Genomic DNA, 23,252 nt, shown 5'->3' on the forward strand with positions numbered 1-23,252 from the left:
AGACTACCAACCAATACATGAAAGAGTTTTATTGCTAAACAATTAAATAAAGGAGGCTTAGCTACAAAACCTAAGCACCAATGCATTGGGGACATTAGTTGCTAAGCATTTTAATGCACTTAGCACCCCACTTTAGCACCAATGCATTGGGAGAGGTCTAATCCTCTTGGCCTTTTCCTCTCAGTTTCCATCCATCCGGGAATCGGAGCAACACTTCACCACTTCTCAAGATTAATCACAAGCAACCTACTATGCAACACTGAATATTTCCCTCCATAAGTAACCTTCTATTAAAATAGTATTCTCTTCATGTACAGAAAGAATAAAAATCATGTTAGAAGCTGGGAGAGCTCAGGGAATCCGGTTCTCCTAACTGCAAAGCTGGTTGCAGAGCTGGTCTATCTTATCTTGCGTAGCTTCGGCCACAATGTAGCTCCGGTATATCCCTTTGCCTTCACATGTCAAGTTCAAGGTATTTCCCTGTAGCATTGCCTGCAAGGAAATGGAATTACGGAAAATAGCATTAGCATTTAGCATGTAGCGGCGTCCCGTGAATGCATACTCAATCTCAACTGTGAAAGGGGCATCTCTGATACATCTGGCCATAGCGTCTAGCCAAAGAAAATGAGTTTGGTTCATATTGATCCAAAAGCACATTTGGTTCTTCAGCTTGTAGGTTTAACTTGCTTGTTAGCTTTTGCAAGACGCAAAAACGATGTTTTCCACTATATATGCTTGTAACTTTTCTTTTCAGGTTGTTATATTTCACTTGTTAGCGGTGACAAAAGTACTTCCAAAGATACAGAGGGAGGAACTTCCAATTATCTTACTGTGCATGTTGTCGGTGACGAGTTGCACTTCCATTTTTTAGTAGGAACACAACTGAGATAATGGCACCAAGAACAGTGATCGTTCGCATTATATCCCCGGAAAAGCAGAACTATAGCCACTGTGAACCTGTAAATTTCAGATGACAGGTATCATCACGGGGAAAACATTTGAAAGTCAAAAAATAAACGGGGCTTCAAGAGGAAAATCTGTAGACTCACCCGACAATCAACAGAACAGCAGCAACTATCCACAATATATATTGATACGTCTTGTGCTTGCGTTCAGCAGGAGCAGCTTGTGGTCCAGGTGCTACTCTTCTCTGGTTAATCCACGCAAATTGTGGTCGAATGAAGACAACAAATCCAAGAAGGAACCCAGATATAAGACCCCCAATATGAGCAAAGTTATCTACTCTGGGGAGTATCCCAAGGGCCAAGTTCACCACGATTACAAGTACCAGGGTTAGTAATGCTGCCACCTGAAAATAAGGGGAAATATCACACCATTTAATTGAACAAGTCATTCTTGATGGACAAGACCGAATCAGTTTGCTGCAACAACTACTATTATACTACTCCGTATTACTGAAGAGTCTACTGCAATATTAGGAAAACAAACCTTATTTGCATAGAGTGACCAATTTGTGATGAGTTCAGAAAGCATCGACCCAATCAGTCCAAACAAAGCACCAGAAGCACCAACGGAAATACTTGCTCGGATGAAGAGAGCAGACATCAAGCTCCCACCAAAACCAGAAATGAGATAAACAAGACCAATCCTCACTGTACACCATGAACATAAAAAAAAAAATCTTCAGTACTGTAAGGCATAGAAGCATTTAAACCGCACACATATCTATTTCATCAATTAAACTAGAACTTGGATGAACTTTCATGCATATTCTTGGAACTTTTCGTAAACTAATCAGTGATATAGATAGGATAATTTGAGGTATTCCTGTATTTCAGGAGTTGTGTACACTAGTACAGTATGGTGCCTCTTGGTTCAGTCTAGGTAGCTTATCCGCGCGGTTACAAAATCCTGATATTTTTGGTTCCACTATTGAAGATACAGAACATATGATGTTATTTGTAAAATGTCTGTAGACTACTAGAGACTTGGATCCATGAAGCGATATTTCATTATAAGAAATTTATCTAAAGAAGCTTGCCAGTCCAGTTATAACAGAACCAGGGCCATTGGAAAACAATTGATAGTATATAACTTTAATCTGTTCCTTTTTGTTGAATTCAAGAAGGCTCAGGCAAAAAATGCAAACAATGCTTTCACTTACCAAACCCAAATTCTTGTTCAAGTCGAATACCAATAAATAGAAGGCAAAGCACGTTGATGAGTAAATGAACAACCCCGGCATGGAGCCAGATACACGTAATCAGACGCCATCCCTGGCGACCTTGCACAACTTTAGATACATCTAGAGCTCCCATCTTCAGCAATCTGGCATGGAAAATGCTTTCTTAGTTCTGAAATTCAAATATGCATGACAAATATCCTATTTTGTTTGCCATCATTTCTTTCCATGTCCTTCGTTTCAAATGAAGTGATGCAACATACTTTGAAAGATCAAATTCACTGTAGCTCTTAGTAGATATCAATCAACTGACCAGAAGTTAACACAAAAAAGTTCCCAGTTCACCCAAAAAAAAGCAGAGCAAGGGTGAGGTTTCTGAAAATATCTGAGCAAACTAGTTATACTTCTAATCAAGACCGAAGAATACATATAGGTTATAATCTAATACTCCTTCCGTCCCACAATATAAGACCGTTTTTCAAGCTATGTAGCTTGAAAAACAATCATTTTGTGGCATAATCCTCACTTCTTAGTTGTAAACACAGCATGCAACTACCGCTGTTCATTGAATTTGCACTTCCAAGATAACATAAAAGTCAAATTGCGGGCAACACCATAAAAGTCCAATTGTGCGGTAACATTATTTAAGTCAAATTGTACAGAACCATCAACACCTAGAACGGTTGACAAGATAATCTGATTTTTTCTCAAGTCATCATCAACACCAATCACGAGCAGAGGATAGATTAAATCAACTAAAGCTAACAAAGCTACATAAGCCAATACCAAGTGTAAAGATGTCCTACACCTGACTTGGCAAGCAAATTGCTTACGTCTACATTTAATATTTCAGCTGTTAGTTTCTTCTTTGAAATGGACGGCAGGAGCTCTGCCCATTCATTAGAGAAACTAGAACTTACAAGTATAACACCTGTCCCTAATGAAAAGGGACTTAATGATCAGTTTCAGAATACTTTTGTAACCCCAACTTAATTACCAACTCAGTAAGAAGGCTTTAGTTTTATTTGATGAGGAAAAAACAAACAGAATTCTAGACTTGATTAGATACATTGAAAGATCGTCCTGCAGAGTTCACACCTAGAGGATCAAGACTGATTTTTAGATGGTCTGAAACTCTGAATGTTTGTGTACCTTATACAAGTTTCCCCTCAAAGACTTGTGGATTGCTAGGTCACAAAATTCCCTCATCCACAAACCCAGGGAAAAAAAGACCAGTGCTGGTCTCCCTCTTGCAGAAGTAAGCAACCTCAACCTAATTGAGGACCAACCTCAATTGTTCGAGTGTAAACACACGAGGTGATAAACATGTCAAGAAGAAGAAAGAAAGAAAATATCATTTTGAGTAGATCGAGTTGGTGCTGCCGTTTGCAATTGTACTGGTGAGTAAGAAAGGGGAACGGGAAATTAAGTCTTGTCAATCTTTAACTAGACTCACTGTCCTCCTCTAAGCAAGCAAGGAAAATGCAGAGTTGGAGGAAGCAAACAAAGGGGGGAGGAGGAAGAGAAAGAGGAGGGTAGCAGCTTGCGTACGTGGTGGAGGATGGGCCGAGGAGCGGGTTCTCCTTGAGCGGCTGGAAGGCGAATCGGCCGAGGAAGCCCGCGGAGCAGTTGCCGGCGCTGCGGTTGGGGCAGTCGTTAACGAACATGGTGACGAGGAAGACGGCGACGCAGGCGATGGAGGCGGCCGGGACGAGCCAGGGCGTCCATCGGCGGTAGTAGGGGCGCGCCCTGAGGCGTGCCGAGTTGGGGTGGTGCACGGGCGGGCGCTGCGAGCGCTCGACGCGGACCTCGACGGCGCCAGTGCCCGAGCCGGGGCCGGGGCCGGCGCCCGCGGGCTTCATCATGGCGTAGGAGAAGGAGGTGGAGGAGGGATCCAAGTGGGGGGCGGGGGGGAGGAGGCTGGCGGAGGAAGCGAGGGAGGGCGGCGAGGCGTGAGGAGGGGGGGACGGGACGGGGGAGAGTTGTGGCCTGGCTTGTGTTGGTGCTGGCGGGCAGCAGAAGAAGACGCTTGCTTTCGGCCGCGAGGGGAGGGGAGGGGAGGCCGCGTTGTGCTGGTCTGCTTTCTTTGACTCTGTTTGCCTTGCGGCTACAACTGTCAGGGTCACACAGACAGGAAGGAGGGGGAAGTGGTAGCTTGAGAGAGAAAGAGATTGCTTCAGCTGCGTCGGGTTGCGTAGCCAAGGAGGAAAATGATGGATAAATAAGGATAAGTGAAATTCCTGCGATGGATTGAAGGAGAGTAGTTGTGGGCGGCGGTGGGTGGGTTGGACGGTTGGCCAACTCCGGCTGCCAAATGGAGCCAGCAATGTAGCGTCTCATCTCCTTAGGCTGGTCATAGTGGGGAGAAACTTAGACTAGTGTCATATGCATGACACTAGTCTAACTTACTATCTTCATAGTGCAAAGTAACATAGTACTAGTGTCATATGTGGCTTCATTTAATAGCGCTATGTTACAGTAACATATTATGTTACTATTTCTCATTAACTACTTACCACATAAGCAAAAAATTCTCGAGGTGTGCTATGTTACTACCTAAGTTACTCCCACTATGATTAGCCTTACTTACTTACTTGGGTAAAAGTGGATCATCTGCACGGTTGGAAAGCGGTTTTCTTTCTCTAATTGGCCAGCTACGCACTTGCTACGAGTAAGTTCCATGATCCTATCATTCGTCATCCGTCACTGCCGATCCATCTGTCGCTATATACGCCAGCTTTAGCCATTGGTGCAGCTAAATCGGGTTTGCTTCGTGGCGACACATGCGCAAATTGCACCTCCCCACACGTTTGCGGAACCACCTGTCTCCATCTATCATCTTTTCTCCATTGTGCTACACCGTGAGTCCGTGACCCTATTAGAGCATGTCTAGTAAAGCCCTCAAACCCTTAAATTTGGTTTTAGTTTAATTGATTGAAAATTGGTCATTTTTAACACTTTTAAGGGTTGAAAAACAGGGGCAAAGACTATAACCTCAAACCCAACCCTTGCCCCAACCCCAACCCTTAAAACTGTCATTTGACATATCACAATTTTCACTAGAAAAATACAATTAACCTTTAAACAAACACGGAAATGAAGATCATTAATGCACGTCTTTGCCCCAACCCCAACCCTTAAAACTGTCATTTGACATATCACAATTTTCACTAGAAAAACACAATCAACCTTCAAACAAACACGGAAATGAAGATCATTAATGCATGTCTTTGCCCCAACCCCAGCCCTTAAAACTGTCATTTGACATATCACAATTTTCACTAGAAAAACACAATCAAATTTCAAACAAACACGGAAATGAAGATCATTGATGCATGATTTAATAGTTTACATCACACAATCATCATCTTCCCCCTCTCATCGGCACCATCACCAAAAAGTTGCACCTGGCGCCATCTCCTAGACCACTTCCACGTCCATCAAGCACCTCCATTGGCGCCATCTCCTAGTCCTCCACACCGCCATCGCCACCACCACTCATCGGAGTGTCACCTCGAAGAGTAGAGGACGCACCACGGAATATCCCCTTCCTCTCTGCGATGTCCTGCTTGTACTCCTTCCACCACATCAATTGGTCTTCATCCATGTCCTTCTTGGACATCATCATGTGCTCCTTATCTTCCACCATGAGTTTTTTCCATGCCTTTGCTTCTTTGACCTTGATCATCCTATCCTCCAAGTCGGCCTTGCGCTTGGCATCTTCACACCTTGCTTCAACTTGTGCAAGCTTCACATCTTTCTTCTTCTCGTTGATAAGAAGCTTTGTCTCCAATGTCTTCATTGTCAATGCCTCCCTTGACTTCATCATATGTTCTATCTTCTCCCTTATGCTTGACGCCTCTCCTTCCATCTTCTTTCTTAGCTTATCCTTCTTGTTTCCGGCGGGCTTGTGCTCGTTCCTTCCCTCCTCTTCACTATCATCCATCCTAAGCATTGCCGACTTCTTGGGTGCGGTCTCTTGATCCCTCAACTTTCACTTGTCATAAGTTTGAAGAATTTCCAAACATGTTTAAATGGGAATGCTTTGCCCTTGGAAGCGGCCATCTCCTTGTACCTCAAGTCGGCAATTGCCTCCTACAAACCCACCAATGGCATAGTAAACATATATGTACTCACATAACAATAGCATAAAAAATCAAAATAAATGTGAAAAACATATATGTACTCACATAGTCACTCTCCACGGTTCCACTAGGCGGTGCATCCTTCACTTGGTCCATTGCCGCACTCCAATGAGCACAATGAGGCTTCATCAACTCCCACCGACCTTGAAGCGACCGGTAACTACGAGGGATGTACCCATCGGTCTTCGTCTTGATCTTGCAATAGAAGTCCTCTATGCGTTGCCAATAGCGTTTACCAGTTTGATCGGTACCGGTGCTTGCATCCAACCCCACATGTGCCCAAGCACGAACCAAGAGAATATCTTCGTCCTCGCTATAGTTTGTTAAGCGCACGGTGGGTTTTGCAACGGCGGCGAACGCCTCCTCCTCTATCTCGGTCACCTCCTCCTCATCTTCCCCTTCCTCCTCCTCATCACCCTCTTCCTGCAAGTCATCACCAAACCCAAAGGGTTCGAGAGAAGGAGCCCCGATGTCCACCTCCGCTTCTTCGAGAAGCCCCATGAACGACATTGGCGGGGCAGGCATTCCGTCGAGCACCTCGTGCACGACGGGCGGAGGTGCGGGGGCCGGGGCGGGCGTCGGCTTCTTCCTAGAGGTGGCCTTCTTCACCTTCGGCGCCGCTGCCCCCTTTGGCCCAAGGGAGGGCTTTTTCCTCACCTTCGGCACCACTGCGGCCGGGGCAACGGAGGCGATGACCGGGGCGGGCTGGGGGAGGACGACGTGCTGGCCAGCATGCCGCCTCTTCACGCCGACGGCCACAACTGACGGCACCTCCGGCGCGGGCGGAGGGAGCGAGGACGGGGCCGACGCAGGCGTCGCCGAGGTCGAGGCCGAGGGCGGGGGCGGGGCGACGAGCGTATGGAGGGAGGACGCGGGCGGGGCGACCGGGGCAACGGAGGAGTCCGGCGGCGCCTCCATGGCTCGCCGCGGGGGCGACGTGATCGACGAGGCGTCAGACGGGAGGGAGCGCGCGAGGGGGAATTTCCCTCCCACGCAATGACCGATGGAGTGTGGGTTGGAGGTGGGTTTCCCTCTCCAATCCTCACTTTTACAGATTGGGAGGGCAACCCTAGATCCAGTCCATAAAAAAATTTAAGGGTTTAGGGGTTCTATTATTTGCCCTTTTTTGTTTCAATCCGTAAAAAAGGTTATTTCTGTTTATTTGAGGGTTTAAGGGCTCTACTAGACATGCTCTTAGGCCTTGTACAATGCAAGGTGCTTAGGAGAGGTGTTTGAAGAAATAAACCAAGCTTTTTTAAGCACCGGTGCTTATTTATACAAGGTAGACGCTTAATTAGGTGTCTCTCCTATAGAAATAGGCACCGATGTTTTAGAAAACCCGGTTTATTTTTCTAAGCACCTCCCTAAGCCTCTAGCATTGTACAAGGCCTTAGTGTTCTAGGCTCGCATGAAGGAAATATGCCCTAGAGGCAATAATAAAGTTATTGTTTATTTCCTTATTTCATGATGAATGTTTATTATTCATGCTAGAATTGTATTAACCGAAAACATAATACATGTGTGAATACATAGACAAACATAATGTCACTAGTATGCCTTTACTTGACTAGCTCGTTAATCAAATATGGTTAAGTTTCCTAACCATAGACATGAGTTGTCATTTGATTAACGGGATCACATCATTAGGAGAATGATGTGATTGACTTGACCCATTCCGTTAGCTTAGCACTTGATCGTTTAGTATGTTGCTATTGCTTTCTTCATGACTTATACATGTTCCTATGACTATGAGATTATGCAACTCCCGTTTACCAGAGGAACACTTTGTGTGCTACCAAACGTCACAACGTAACTAGGTGCACTACAAAAAAAAGACACATCCATGACATTTTGGGCCGAACGAATTTTTTTTCTGTCATACATATGACACTTCTATGACGATAATTGTGACAAAACCCGGTATCATCATAGATGTGGTGGGCTCCTACTTCTATGACAAAAAATCATGATAGAAAATGGGCTTTTCATCCTGGGCGGGCCGGAGACGCAGCTGCATGACATTCTTTGGGCCGTCCATGACGGAAAAAACCGTGGTAGAAGCGAGGGCGAGGAAAATTTCGGGGAGTTCCCGGTTACGGTGGGAGGTCGGGGGCCGAGCGATGCGCGTTTCTCTCGTACACGTACGCGCTTGTGTGTGAGGCGTTGGCTCTAACTGAACCCGAGCGAGGCGTTGGGCTCTAACTGAACCCGAGCGATTGCACTGCAGGCTACGCGTTACTGAACCTAAGCGATCGATCGAGGGCTGTTAACTGAACCCAATCGAGCGATTCCTTCGCTACTGCTGCTACTGAAGCCGATCGATGCTGCCTCTGGATGAACAGTGAGCGTTGCGGGGGGGGGGGGGTTGGATGAATAGTTCCCGGTGGGGGTGGATGAACATGACCCCGTGGTGTTGCCTCTCGATGAACAGGACCCCAATCGATCGAGCCGGTTGGGGCTGGATGAACAGGACCCCGTGGAGGGCTGGATGAACAGGACCACCCCATGGAGGGCAGGATGAACAGTAGATGGTGGAGGGCAGGATGAACAGTAGCCCGTGGAGGGGTGGTTGAACAGGAGCCCGTGGAGAGGGCTGGTTGAACAGTAGCCGGTGGAGTAGCGCGCGGTGGAGGCTGGATGAACAGGAGCCCGTGGATGAACAGTCGCAGGTGGAGGCTGGAGGAGGTCGACAGTGGATGAACAGTAGCTCGTGGAGGCTGGAGGGGGTCGATGGTGGAGATGAACAGTATCCCGTGGAGTCCCGTTTTGCGGTACGCCACACCCCTCCCGATGAACAGGACCCCCGTTTCGACCGTAGCGCTCCAACACAAGTCCGTTTCCTCCGTTTTGCGGTACGCCACACCCCTCCCGATGAACAGGACCCCCGTTTCGACCGTAGGAGGTCCATTTCATCCGTTTTGCGGTACGCCACACCCCTCCCAATGAACATGACCCCCGTTTCGACCGTAGGAGGTCCGTTTCCTCCGTTTTGCGGTACGCCAGACCCCTCCCGATGAACATGATCCCGTTTCGAACGTGGCCGGTCGAACACAAGGCCGTTTCCTCCGTTCTGCGGTACGCCAGGCCTCGTTTCCATCGCCTGTTCCGTCCAAGCCCTCCCGATGAACACGATGCATTCTGTTGCCTCCCCATTAACACGACGCATTCCGTTGCCCCCCCATGAACACGACGCATTCCGTTGCCTCCCCATGAACACTACGACGACGCTGTTTCTCCGTTCTGACCCAGCCATGTACACGAGCCCTGGCCGTACGTATGCGCGAGTAGGCGTTCGAGACCCCGCCCATATGTACACATACGTGGCCGTATTTTCTTTCTTGCACCCTGGCCGTTGTACGTACGTGTACATGCTACGTGCGCGCCTCTACTAACGACACGTGTGCGCCTCTACTACGACACGTGCGCGCCTCTACTACGACATGTGCGCGCCTCTACATCGACCAATATGTACGTACACGTTCGCGACCAGAATGACAACGCTACGTACGCTTCGACCAGGTGGGTCCCGACTGTCAGGCACTTCCTTGCCTGCGAAGATGTAGCTGGTGGGTCCGAATAGTCAGGGGGCGAATCATTTTTTTTGCCCAGACGCACTTCCTTGCGTGCAAAGATGTAGCTGGTGGGTCCCAGCAGTCAGGGGGGAAACGTTTTTTCGCGAAATACAATGGCCCGTCCGGTGGGTCCCAGCTGTCAGGTGGAGGAATCATTATTTTTCACGTAATAAGGAGGCATTTCCTTGCTGCGGCCATGGACCCAGCTGTCATCCTCTCCACGTACAGTCCATGTCCGATGGAAGTCGTTCCTTGACCACGTTGACCACGCCGCGCCGAGAGCACCAGGGCGGTGGACGACGGCGAGGCCTAGGAAGGGGACGACACGGAGGCAGGGAAGACTCGGCAGTTGTTTCCCACGCGGAGGGGAGTACGACTGTATGAGGGTTTACTGGTTCGTCTGCCATCGCCGGAGAATAACAGCAGGTGTGGGTGAGTAGAGGGATGGCTAGGCCAGCGATGGGAGTACGGTCGGGCGGTGAGGCCTGCGCGGCAGCACAGCCGGCCGCGAGGAGGAGGGAGCAGGCAGTCCCGCCGGCGCTTGTTTGAGCGGCTGGAGCAGGAAGAGCAGAGATTGAAGAAGCACGACGGCCGTTGGATGGACATCCAACAGTCAGTGCTTGTGCGTCAACCTTTTTTTAGGAAAGCCTCAAATCTGTGGAAAACAGCATACAGCCCATCTGCCATTATTTCTAATAATTTACAGCCCATTTGCTAATTCTTAAGGTTTTTTTGGAGCCCATATTCTTTTTGTTAGCATTACAGCCCATATTGTGGCAACCGTTAAAAAAATATACGAAATTTTGCGTATTTCGGTGCGGTCCGAACTGTTTTTAATCCTGAAATTTCGACTCACATTCAAACTGATTTTAAAAATAAATGTATATCAATATAAAATCCAACAAATTCTCCACGCATAAAAATTAATGTAATTTAAAATCTTGAAATGAAAAAAAAGATATTTGAAACTAATTACCGGTTTGATGTGTTTTAAAAATGTACAACCCATTTCTCATTACTGATGGGCCATTTCCTCAGCCAGCCGAATGAAAGCTCTCCTCGTCTTGAAAGATTTGCAGCCCAACAGGACTGACAAAGTGACTTACTTGGCAAATCACAAAAAAACTGGGCTGTGGCCGTGGACCCAGCTGTCAGCCTCTCCACGTACAGTACTCTTCCGATGGAAGTCGTTCCTTGACCACGTTGACCACGTCGCGCGGAGAGCACCACAGCGGTGGACGACAGCGAGGCCTAGGAAGGGGACGACGCGGCAGTGGAAGCCCGCGCGGAGAGGACTACGAGGGTTCACTGGTTCGGCTGTGGTGTGAGGCTGCCGTCGCCGCAGGGCCTGGCCAGCGGTGGGAATAGTAGGGGGCGGTGAGGCCTCTGCAGCAGCACAGCCGGCCACGGGAGGCAGGAGCATGCAGCACGACCGGCGCTGCTTTGGGCGGCTGGAGCAAGAAGACCAGAGGTTGAAGAAGCACTACGGCCGTTGGATGGACATCGTACGGTCACTGGAGCTAGAATCGTTCATATTGACTAAGTTGACAAAGCCCTTCGTCCCCGTCAACTTAGTAGGCCCACAAGTCAGCCTCCCAGCAAGGTGGGTCCCAGCTAGCCGGGGGAGTATTCATTCTTTTGGGCGTAATAAGGAGACACTTCCGGTGGGTCCGAGCTGACAGCGGGGGGACGTTTTTTTTGTGAAATACGGTGGCCCATCCGGTGGGTCCCAGCAGTCAGGGGGAAACGATTTTTTTCACAAAATACTGGTGGCCCGTCCGATGGGTCCCCACTGTCAGGTGGAGGAATAATTATTTTCCGCGTAATAAGGAGGCACTTCCTTGCGGCTGCCGTGGACCCAGCTGTCAGCCTCTCCACGTACAGTACTCTTCCGATGGAAGTCGGTCATTGACCACATTGAGCACGCCGCGCCGAGAGGACCACGATGGTGGACGAAGGCGAGGCCTAGGAAGGGAACGACGCAGAGCCGTGCAAGACGCGGCAGTGGATGCCCACGCGAAGAGAATTACGAGCGTTCACTGGTTCGGCTGTGGTGTGAGGCTGCCGTCGCCGCAGAATAACAGGGGGTGTGGGTGAGTGGAGGGATGGCCTGGCCAGTGATGGGAGTAGTATGGGGGTGGTGAGGCCTCCGCGGTAGCACAGCCGGCCACGGGAGGTAGGAGCAGGCGGCATGACTGGCGCTGCTTTGGGCGGCTGGAGGAAGAAGACCAGAGGTTGAAGAAGCACTATGGCCGTTGGATGGACATCATACGGTCACTGGAGTATTGACTAAGTTGACAAAGCTCTCCGTCCCTGTCAACTTAGTAGGCCCACAAGTCAGCCCAACAATATGGTGGGTCCCAGCTAGCAGGGGGTATTCATTTTTTTGGGCGTAATAAGGAGGCACTTCCTTGCGTGCGAAGATATAGCTGGTGGGTTCGACCTGTCAGCGGGGGGAACGTTTTTTCGTGAAATACAAAGGCGCTTCCTGTGGGTCCTAGCTGTCAGGTGGAGGAATCATTATTTTGCGCGTAATAAGGAGGCATATCCTTGCGTGCGGCCGTGGACCCAGCTGTCAGCCTCTCCACATACAGTCCACTTCTGATGGATGTCGTTCATTGACCACGTTGACCAGGCCGCGCCGAGAGCACTAGGGCGGTGGACGATGGCGAGGCCTAGGAAGGGAACGACACGGAACCAGGGAATACTCGGCAGTTGTTTCCCACGCGGAGGAGTACAAGGGTTTACCGGTTCGTCTGCCGTCGCCAGAGAATAACAACATGTGTGGGTGAGTAGAGGGATGGCTAGGCCAGCGATGGGAGTACGGTGGGACCGTGAGGCCTGCGCGGCAGCATAGCCGGCCGTGGGAGGAGGGAGCAGGCAGTCCCGCCGGCGCTTGTTTGAGCGGCTTGAGCATGAAGAGCAGAGATTGAAGAAGCACGACAGCCGTTGGATGGACATCCAACAGTCAATGCTCTGGTGTGTTGACTAAGTTGATAGGGCGTTGCGTGTGTGTCAACCTTTTTTTTATGAAAGCATACGCGTCAACCTGTAGTAGGCGCACAAGTCAGCCTCAAATCTGTGGAAAACAATATACAACCCATTTGCCATTATTTCTAATAATGTATAGCCCATTTGCTAATTCTTAAGAATTTTTTTGAGCCCATCTTCTTTTTGTTAGCATCACACTCCATATTGTGGCCACAGTTAAAAAGTATACGAAATTTTGCATATTTTGGTGCGGTCAACTGTTTTTAATCCAGAAATATCGATTCACATTCAAACTATTTTGAAAAATAATTTATATAAATATAAAATCCAAATATTTGTCCACGCATAAAAATCAATGGAATTTAAGATCTTGTAATGAAAAAAATTGAAACTAATTCCCGGTTTGATGTGTTTTAAAAATGTACAACCCATTTCTGGGCAAACCAAATGAAACTCTCCTCGTCTTGAAAGATTTGCAGCCCAGCAGGGTCGATAAAGCAAGTAGGCCTTGTTTGGGTATTTCTTTAAAAAAAAACCGGGCTAGCCATTTTCAGCAAGAAAAAAACACAACTGGGCTCATGATGTGGTAAACATAAATAAAACCCTGGCTAGATGGGCCACAGCCCCCGCACAGCCCCATTGTTACCCTGATCCGTTGCTAAAACTAGTATAAATAACAACTGCTTGTTCCTCAAAAAAAACTGCGCGACTTGCTGGGTCCTTGGTGGCAGCCGCTCGTAGTGTAATTCTCTCATTTATTGACTACGTTGACAATGGTGTGAGCCCCAGATGTCCAACCATTAGGAGGAACCGTATTTTTGGGCTTGTACTATAGAGGCACTTACTTGCGTACTGCCATGACGCTGGTGGGTCCCTACTGTCATCCTCTCCACGTACAGTCATCTCCTTGTTCCTCTCGGTTGTTGACGACGTTGACAACGCAAGAGGGCGTCGCACCGTGCACGGCGATCGAACCAAGGCCGCAAGGCGGAGGACGATGGCGAGGCCTCGGACGGAACGAACAGGAGCCGTTGAAGATGCGCCGGTCCAGTCGCAGGCGTAGGGGAGTACGAGGGTTGACTGGTTCGGGCGCGGGTGCGTGTTGGGGCTGACGTCGCCGGAGAATAACAGGACGTGTGGGGGAATAGAGGGAGGGACTGGCCAACGTTGGAGGGTACGTACGGTAGGGCGGCGGAGGCGCAGCCAGCCATGGGAGGCGGGAGCAGGCGGAGCCGAAGGGGTGGTTTGGTTTGGGCGATTGGCGGAAGAAGAAGACAAGAGATAGAAGATACATGACAGATGTTGGATGTCAATCCAACGGCTGGTAGGCAGAATCGTTTGTTGACTGGCTAGTAAGTCGACACCACCTTGGATAGGCTATTTCCTCGCGGGTCCCAAATGTCAGAATCCAAATCTATCACGGTCATGCAACCTTTCCTATGAAAATTTACAGCCCATTTGATGTGCTAGTTCAAAATAAGTTTGTGGGTGCTGGTGGGGGCTAATCACTTGGCTTCTGTAATGCACAGTGAGCTCAAGCAGCCGGCGAGAGTGATGTTATTTCCCTTGGTTTGGATTTGTTACAATATTTCACTCTAAATTGAACGAATGGCAAGCCATTTGCCTTGTTTTAAAGAAAATATGACAGTCACAGCCGAGTTGAAAAGGGCAGGAACATCTAACTCCAGCTTACAAACTGTACAAAAGCACGAGGGTTAATTGTTCATCAGGTTTACAAAAAAACCAGATTGAAAAGGGCAACAACATCTAACTCCAGCACTGTTTTCGGCAGTCACGGTCAAATGGATCGGTCAGGTCCATAGAATGAACATCCTGGGTCATAAAATTTACTGGATTATGACCACAATATATTGTAAATAGAAGCCTGACACGTTCAGAAGCTCTTTTGCCCACCTGAAACTCCTTTTTTTGCTCTTCGACATACCCATCCATCAAAACCATGCTGCTGATAAACTTAAGCCTGATGGACAATAGTAACCTTGCATTCAGCAGGAAGAATGTGACAAATCTTGTGTTTGCACGGTTGGCTACATATCGTTCTAGCGTTATTGTCTTCAATCGAATCTCATGAGAAGTGAGAAAATCCCGATGCTTACGAATCCACCGATTGGTTATAACTTTCTTACCCCGTCCTGTTGCCTAAATAGACATGAAGATTGAAAACAGTTAAGGTCTAAAAGAAGAGTGTCGAAAGAGCAACAGCTGAACGGTTAATTCTAGTACACTATATGCAGCTTCCAATGTGCGTGAAATTATCACCTTTATATACAACTTCTCCAGACATGGAAAGCATTGCAGCAAGCCAATAATCTTGTTCATATCAAAACTATTCATTTGGATATATAAGATCTTGACAGAATCCAACACCATTGATAGGCCATCCATGGAGAAACTCTTCATTGAGCATAGAACATAATATTAGTACAAAATATGTACTCCAAGATGATATATAAATTATGCGCAGAAATTTAAAATGCAGCTTATGGTTACAAGTGTAGATGATAATATAAAGTACCTAAAGAACTATGGAGCCAAACACCATATTGAAATGAGCACAGAGATCATGTATTACACCCAAGGTCTCCAGTTTAGGCGTAGAGAGGACGATTATTTGCAACGGTGAATAACTAGAATCAAGGATCAACCTTTGAAGTGAAGGGGCATCTTGGATGATGAGATGCCTTCCATCAAAAGAAATTCCAATTCTTACAAGGCTAGGCGACTTTATTTGGAGACAACCTATTCTAACTGTGAAAACAAGCACCAAGCACTCCAGCGCAGGGCAACTGGAGTGGATGATGCTTGCAATGAGGCCTCTGATATACGAACCCGCACAAGTGAAAGTTTCTTGAGAAATGGGAGTCAAAGGTTTAGTACCAGATTTTCTGGTAGGTAGCACTGTGCAAAGGTGGCAGTGTAGATGGAGGACGAAAACCCCGAGATGGACATCGGTGCTGAGGGCACAAGTTCATGGCGTTCGGTGTGTGGTATGTGATTTCCAGGGGAATAGTAGAACTCAAGCAGCTGTAGTTCTGTGAATTCAGGGGATTCCAGCCAGGCGTCCACCGTGCAGGGCATGGTATGCTTGCTCAGGTAGCATGACGGGATGCAGAGGCTTTGAACGGAGCCCTGGTGGGAGGAGATGATGGCTCTGGGGATTTCAAAATCATTGAAGAGAGATAGCTGACGACAGTCGAGATTAAGGGGAACATCGCGCCATAGAGGGCGCCACCGAATTGAGAGGACTTGGGTGCGGCAGCAATCCTTGGTGGGGAGAAGCGAGATGATCTCCCCAAGGATGGCGTCCGGGAGATCGCTGATGCGGTCCACCCGAGATTCTACGGGTTCCTGGGATCCGGTGGGGGCGGGGTCGCCGCTTCTCCCCGCGCTGCCGGGTGCGGGATCTACAACAGGCGTCGCCGCTGGCGGGAGCCTCATCTTCTTGGCGCTGGGGTCAGCCGACTCCATTTTCCTCGAGGGCATCACGTCGCGCTCATGGATTTGAGCAGAGTAACGAATGATGAGCCTAGTTGTAGTGCGAGCGAAGAAGAAGGGGAGCTGGGGGTTTTCTGTAGGAGTGAGGAAGAAGGGGAGCTGGGTGAGGGAGTCCTGGATTAGGGGGTGTCCGGATGGCCGGACTATACCTCCAGCCGGACTCCTGGACTATGAAGATACAAGATTGAAGACTCCGTCCCGTGTCCGGAAGGAAATTTCCTTGGCGTGAAAGGCAAGCTTGGCGATACGGATATGTAGATCTCCTACCATTGTAACCGACTCTATGTAACCCTAACCCTACCCGGTGTCTATATAAACCGGAGGGTTTTAGTCCGTAGGACAAGATACACATAAACAATCATACCATAGGCTAGCTTCTAGGGTTTAGCCTCTTCGATCTCATGGTAGATCTACTCTTGTACTACCCATATCATCAATATTAATCAAGAAGGACGTAGGGTTTTACCTCCATCGAGAGGGCCCGAACCTGGGTAAAACTTCGTGTCCCTTGCCTCCTGTTACCATCCGGCCTAGACGCACAGTTCGGGACCCCCTACCCGAGATCCGCCGGTTTTGACACCGACATTGGTGCTTTCATTGAGAGTTCCTCTGTGTCGTCGCCGTCAGGCTCGATGGCTCCTACGATCATCGATAGCGATGCAGTCCAGGGTGAGACCTTCCTCCCCGGACGGATCTTCGTCTTCGGCGGCTTCGCACTGCGGGCCAATTCGCTTGGCCGTCTGGAGCAAATCGAAAGCTACGCCCCTGGCCGTCAGGTCAGATTTGGAAGTTTAAACTACACGACTGACATCCGCGGGGACTTGATCTTCGACGGCAAGCCACTGCTGAGCACGCCGCACTGTCACGACGAGCATGATCTAGCTCTACCGCCGAACAATGCCCTGGAGGCCGCACCCACATCGGCTCCGACCCTTAATTCGGAGCCAACTGCGCCGATCGAGGATGGGCGGTTGGACGCCACCCCGGGGACTGCGACCCCAACGGCGATTGAGCCGAACACCAGCCCCGTACTCTGTGAGACTCGTGACTCCAAGGAGCCGGACTCCTCTCTGGACTCCGAACTCTCCGTGCCCCTGCCAATCGAATCCGATTGGGCGCCGATCATGGAGTTCACTGCCGCAGACATCTTTCAGCACTCGCCTTTCGGCGATATCCTGAAGTCACTAAAGTCTCTCTCTTTATCAGGAGAGCCCTGCCGGACTACGGTCAGCAAGGTTGGGGTATGGACGATGAAGAAATTCAAAGCCCACCCACCACCCACTTTGTAGCCACTGTCGACGACTTAACCGACATGCTCGACTTCGACTCCGAAGACATCGACGGTATGGACGCCGATGAAGGAGATGATGAAGAATCAGCGCCTACTAGGCCCTGGAAAGCCACCTCGTCATATGACATATACATGGTGGACACCCCAAAAGAGGGAGATGGCGATGGAACAGCGGAGGATGACCCCTCCAAGAAACAGCCTAAGCGCCGGCATCAGCGGCGCCGCTCAAAATCCCGCCAAAACAAATACGGCGATTCCAGCACGGGAGATAATAATACTCCAGAAAGTGCCGAAGAAAACCCCCTCCAGCAAGACTTAGCACAGGAGGATGGAGAAACCAGCCCTCATGAGAGAGCGGCAGACAGAGAGGTCGAGGACGATAATTATATGCCTCCCTCCGAAGACGAGGCAAGCCACGACGACGACGAATTCGTCGTGCCAGAGGATCCCGTCGAGCAAGAGCGTTTTCAATGCAGGCTTATGGCCACGACAAGAAGCCTCAAGAAAAAACAGCAACAACTTAGAGCTGATCAAGATTTGCTGGTCGACAAATGGACTGAAGTCCTTGCGGCCGAGGAGCATAAACTCGAACGCCCCTCCAAGAGCTACCCAAAGCGCAGGTTGCTACCCCGATTAGAGGAGGAAGCACTTGATGCGGCCGACCGGCCACCTCGTGGCCGCGACAGAGAGGCCTCCCGGCCCTCCACTCAAGCCGCACCCTGTACCAAGGCACGGGAATATGCGCCGGACTTACGAGACATGTTGTAGGACAAGGCAAGGCAAACACGCTCGATCTACGGATCGTGTGGGCGCCCCACGGCTCGAGACGGTAACCGTCACGCCGGCCACAAATTCGGCAGGGCCGAACACAACTCATTGGCGCTACATCATGATATCGCCCAGTACAGAGGCGCCGCACACCCACTATGCTTTACAGACAAAATAATGGATCATCAAATCCCCGAGGGTTTCAAACCCGTAAACATCGAATCATATGATGGCACAACAGATCCGGCGGTATGGATCGAGGATTATCTCCTTCATATCCACATGGCCCGCGGCGACGATTTCCACGCCATCAAATACCTCCCACTCATGCTTAAAGGACTAGCTCGGCATTGGCTTAACAACTTGCCAACAGGATCAATCAGTTGTTGGGAGGACCTGGAAGCCGCATTCCTCGACAATTTCTAGGGCACTTATGTGCGACCCCCAGATGCCGATGACCTAAGTCACGTAATTCAGCAGCCAGAGGAATCTGCCAGACAATTCTGGACACGGTTCCTAACAAAGAAAAATCAAATAGTCGACTGTCCGGACGCGGAGGCCCTAGCAGCCTTCAAGCACAATATCCGTGACGAGTGGCTGGCCCGGCACCTTGGACAGGAAAAGCCGAAATCTATGGCAGCACTCACGACACTCATGACCCGCTTTTGCGTGGGAGAAGACAGTTGGCTTGCTCGTAGCAACAATATGACCAAGAACCCTGGTAATTCGGACATCAGGGACAGTAGTGTCAGGTCGCGTGGCAACAAGCAGAAGCGCCGCATTAACAGCGGCAATGCTGAGGATACGACAGTTAATGCCGGATTCAGAGGCTCTAAATCCGGTCAACGGAAAAAGCCATTCAAAAGGAATCCTAGGGGCCTGTCCAGTTTGGACCGAATCCTCGACCGCTTGTGCCAGATACATGGCACCCCCGAAAAGCCGGCCAATCACACCAACAGGGATTGTTGGGTGTTCAAGCAGGCAGGCAAGTTAAACGCCGAAAATGAAGACAAGGGGCTGCATAGCAATGACGACAAGGAGCCCCGGCCGCCGAACAACAGTGGACAGAAGGGTTTTCCCCCACAAGTGCGGATGGTGAACATGATATACGCAACCCACGTCCCCAAAAGGGAGCGGAAGCGCGTGTTAAGGGACGTATACGCGGTAGAGCGAGTCGCCCCAAAGTTCAACCCATGGTCCTCCTGCCCGATCACCTTTGATCGAAGGGACCATCCCACTAGCATCCGTCATGGAGGGTTCGCCGCATTGGTCTTAGACCCAATTGTTGACGGATTTCATCTCACTAGAGTCCTTGTGGACGGCGGCAGCAGCCTGTACCTGCTTTACCAGGATACAGTGCGGAAAATGGGCATAGATCCCTTGAGGATTAAGCCCACCAAAACGACCTTTAAAGGCGTAATACCAGGTGTAGAGGCCAACTGTACAGGCTCAGTCACACTTGAAGTGGTCTTCGGATCTCTGGATAATTTCCGAAGCGAGGAGTTAATCTTCGACATAGTCCCGTTTCGCAGTGGCTATCACGCACTGCTCGGGCGAACCGCATTCGCTAAGTTCAATGCGGTACCGCACTACGCATACCTTAAGCTCAAGATGCCAGGCCCTCGAGGAGTAATTACGGTCAATGGAAACACCGAACGCTCCCTCCGAACGGAGGAGCACACGGCGGCCCTTGCAGCGGAAGTACAAAGCAGCCTCTCCAGGCAGTTCTCCAGTCCGGCCACTAAACGACCGGACACCGTCAAGCGCGCCCAGAGTAACCTACAACAAGACCGCCTGGCACGATCCGAGTAGGCGTAGCAATGTGGCCCTAACCCCAACCCTCGCAAAAAGGCGACGCCAGTACTTCGCGTACATAACTACGCTCTAGAGATACCATGGGTACAGGGGGAGGGGCACCATCACGGCACACCTAAAAATTAGGCTTAAACCGTACCAGGGGCTGTCGATTTTTTAATTTTCTCTTACTTTCAGGACTCCATCCTTCGGAAGGCCTGTTCGGCAGTTCAATTGCTGCATAAATGATGCAAGAACCGGGGAAGCAGACAAGCCACGCCGCAGTACGGAACTCTCAGGTGGTCTCTATCACGAGCAGTATACCTGTCCCGCATACTAATCCGCAGCTTGCCCCTGGAACGGACATGTTAATTAGTCCAACCTTCCACTTATCGCATTATTTGTATCATTCTGCTTTGATCGCAGCCCTTTTTAATAAACAATGCATAACTTTCGTCTATTTTTGCATTACCTTTTTTCTTTATATATGTTCCTTAACGACATGTTGCACCCGTACACGTTGGTACGGCCAAAATACGCCAGGGGCTTTAGTACCCCTCAATATGGTGTGAGAAGTCCGAACACTTTAACAAGTGCGGCACCCCGAACTTATAGCATTATATGCATCGGCTCCGAATCATGTCTTGGGTCAATAGTTGGGTTTGCCCGGCTCCTATGTTTTGGTGTCTTACGTTCCGCTATATCGACTAAGGTAGCACTAGGAGAACCACTACGATTGTGCCCCAGTTGAGCTGGGTCGAGCACCTCAATGGAGAAAGCTAAAACTGACTGTCATGATGAAGCGAGTGCTGGTCGCTGTTCGAGAGGTTTTTCGAGTCCCTAAAGACTTATGCCGCTTAGGGCGAGGAGCCGGCTCTGTCCGGCCAAGGCGTGGATAGCGCCTCGAACTCGGTCTTCTGAATACCAGGGGCTTCGCCGAAATTTAAAATTATAGAATTCTATGGCTAAGTGAGAGTGTTCACGCATTATAGTCCGATTGCCTTGTTTGTTGGGCTGAGCGCCTCCCTCGAAGGACCCAAACATGGGAAAAAGAGCGCTCAGGTTTATCCCCGAACACCCCAGCACTAGCGGCATGGGGGCGGAAGCCGACGACTCGCCATCTCTCAGAATTGATAAACAGCCGCACAGAAGGTAATATATTAAATTCCAACAGCATTGCTTCGCGCATATAAACAAGTTTTCAGCGCACAGGACAAAAACGAGCAAGTTTCAATCAAAAATTACATCCCTAGAACATTCATCCGCCACAAGGCAGGCACCCTTCAGAACATCCTTATAGTAATTCTCAGGCTTGCGATGCTCTTTCCCCGGAGGTGGCCCGTCCTTCACCAGCTTCTCAGCATCCAGCTTGCCCCAGTGCACCTTAGCACGGGCAAGGGCCCTACGGGCACCTTCAATGCAGACGGAGCACTTGATGACTTTGAGCCTTGGACATGCCTCCACCAACCGCCGCACCAGCCCAAAATAGCTCCCAGGCAGAGCCCCTCCAAGCCACAGCCGAACAATGAGGCCCTTCATGGTCTGTTCGGCCGCCTTGTGGAGCTCGACCAGTTGCTTCAGCTGGTCGCTCGGGGGCACGGGGTGTCCGGCCTCAGCATACTGAGACCAGAACACCTTCTCTATCGAGCTGCCCTCCTCGGCTCGATAGAATGCGGCGGCATCAGACACACTCCGGGGAAGATCTGCGAACGCTCCTGGAGAGGTCCGGATTCGGGTAAGTAACAAGTAACTCGCGTTTATGTGTTTGCTTTGCATAAAGAATGCCTTACCCGCCGCTATCTTCTTCACCTCATCCAACTCCTGGAGGGTCTTCTGGGATTCGGCCTTGGCAGACTTGGCATTTTCAATAGCCACCGCGAGCTCGGACGCTCGCGTCTTTGAGTCAAGCTCCAAACTCTCATGTTTTTCCATGAGAGCCTGGAGCTCTTGCCGCACCTTGCCAACCTCGGCCTCATACTTCTCCCGCTCGGTGCGCTCCGAGGCCGCCCTCTTCTCGGCCTTGGCCAGCGCCTGCTTAAGGGTCGCCACTTCAGACGTGGCCCCTAAAATAGCCACGATAATCCTGTCATTCTTCGCAATTGCACCTTTTTATATATATTTAAAAACAAGGTATTTCTTACCTTCATTGTCCTCGAGCTGCTTCTTGGCACGCCCGAGCTCTTGCTCGGACCGCTCGAGGTTCTGCTTTAGCGCGTTCACTTCCGCAGTCAGTGCGGCGGATGCAAGCAGGGAAGCCTGCATATGCATATTGACTCATTTTTGTTAGACTCCTGCAAATTCTATTCGGTCCTCTATTCGGCTTTTCTTCCCGAACGCCAAACAGAGCATCAGGGGCTACTGTCTATGCGGTACTATTATTTACACATTCTTTACTTACCTCGAAGCCTGTCAAAAGGCTAGTACAAGCTTCAGTCAGTCCCTCTTGGCGGACTGAACCTTCTGGACCACCGCACTCATAATAGTGCGGTGCTCCTCGTCGATGGAGGTGCCTTGGAGGGCCTCCAACATATTGTCCGGCGCCTCCGGTTGGACGGGGGCCGCCAGCACGACGGACTTGCTCCTCTTGGAAGGAGGTCCCCCGCCGGACTCTGGAACCTTTGAAGGTTCCAGAGCGGTGTCCGGCCTAGAGCCGGACTTGGAGCCCTGAGGGGTTTCACCCCCTTTACTCCTGGAGTCCGGGAGGTCACCTTGCGACGCCTCCAGGACCACCTCCTCCCGGCTTGGAACCTGTTGGGACAACACTTCGGTGTCGTCCGTAGGGCGGGGGGAGGAAGCCGTCGGAAGCGAGTTCACGTCCGACGAGTCCACTGAGCCGCTCGACGACGCGTTGAGCCGGTCTTTGGGTGGGCTGCATAAACATATTCGACATAAGGGAAAGCTGTGCAATAAACGAATACTATGAATTACTCTGGTATCCGGATACTTATGATTTTGCCAGGGGCTTGGCCCTGGGCTGCCACTCCTCTCCGCCGTCGGCGTCGGTGGAGTAGTCCGGAGGAAGGGTTTTCCCC

The 23,252-nt window shown here is 50.0% G+C and overlaps 1 protein-coding gene across 2 annotated transcripts; it reads right to left on the reverse strand.

The window, feature by feature from the left end:
• Positions 1–204: 204 nt before the first annotated feature.
• On the reverse strand, positions 205–4,280 carry LOC125551278 (RHOMBOID-like protein 1). Of its 2 annotated transcripts, none has more exons than XM_048714453.1 (6): positions 3,695–4,280; positions 2,126–2,289; positions 1,450–1,613; positions 1,050–1,309; positions 831–957; positions 205–492 (listed from the first exon to the last, which is right to left on the reverse strand). In XM_048714453.1, the coding sequence occupies exons 1-6, from the start codon at positions 4,006–4,008 to the stop codon at positions 370–372; spliced, it is 1,152 nt and encodes a 383-aa protein (XP_048570410.1). In that variant the 5' UTR covers positions 4,009–4,280; the 3' UTR covers positions 205–369. The 2 variants fall into 2 exon arrangements, with proteins under 2 accessions (XP_048570410.1, XP_048570411.1); XM_048714454.1 differs by lacking the exon at positions 3,695–4,280 and adding an exon at positions 3,296–3,314.
• Positions 4,281–23,252: the final 18,972 nt, after the last annotated feature.

The sequence above is a fragment of the Triticum urartu genome, chromosome 4 (assembly GCF_003073215.2).
Source record: "Triticum urartu cultivar G1812 chromosome 4, Tu2.1, whole genome shotgun sequence".
Classification (NCBI taxonomy): domain Eukaryota; kingdom Viridiplantae; phylum Streptophyta; class Magnoliopsida; order Poales; family Poaceae; genus Triticum; species Triticum urartu.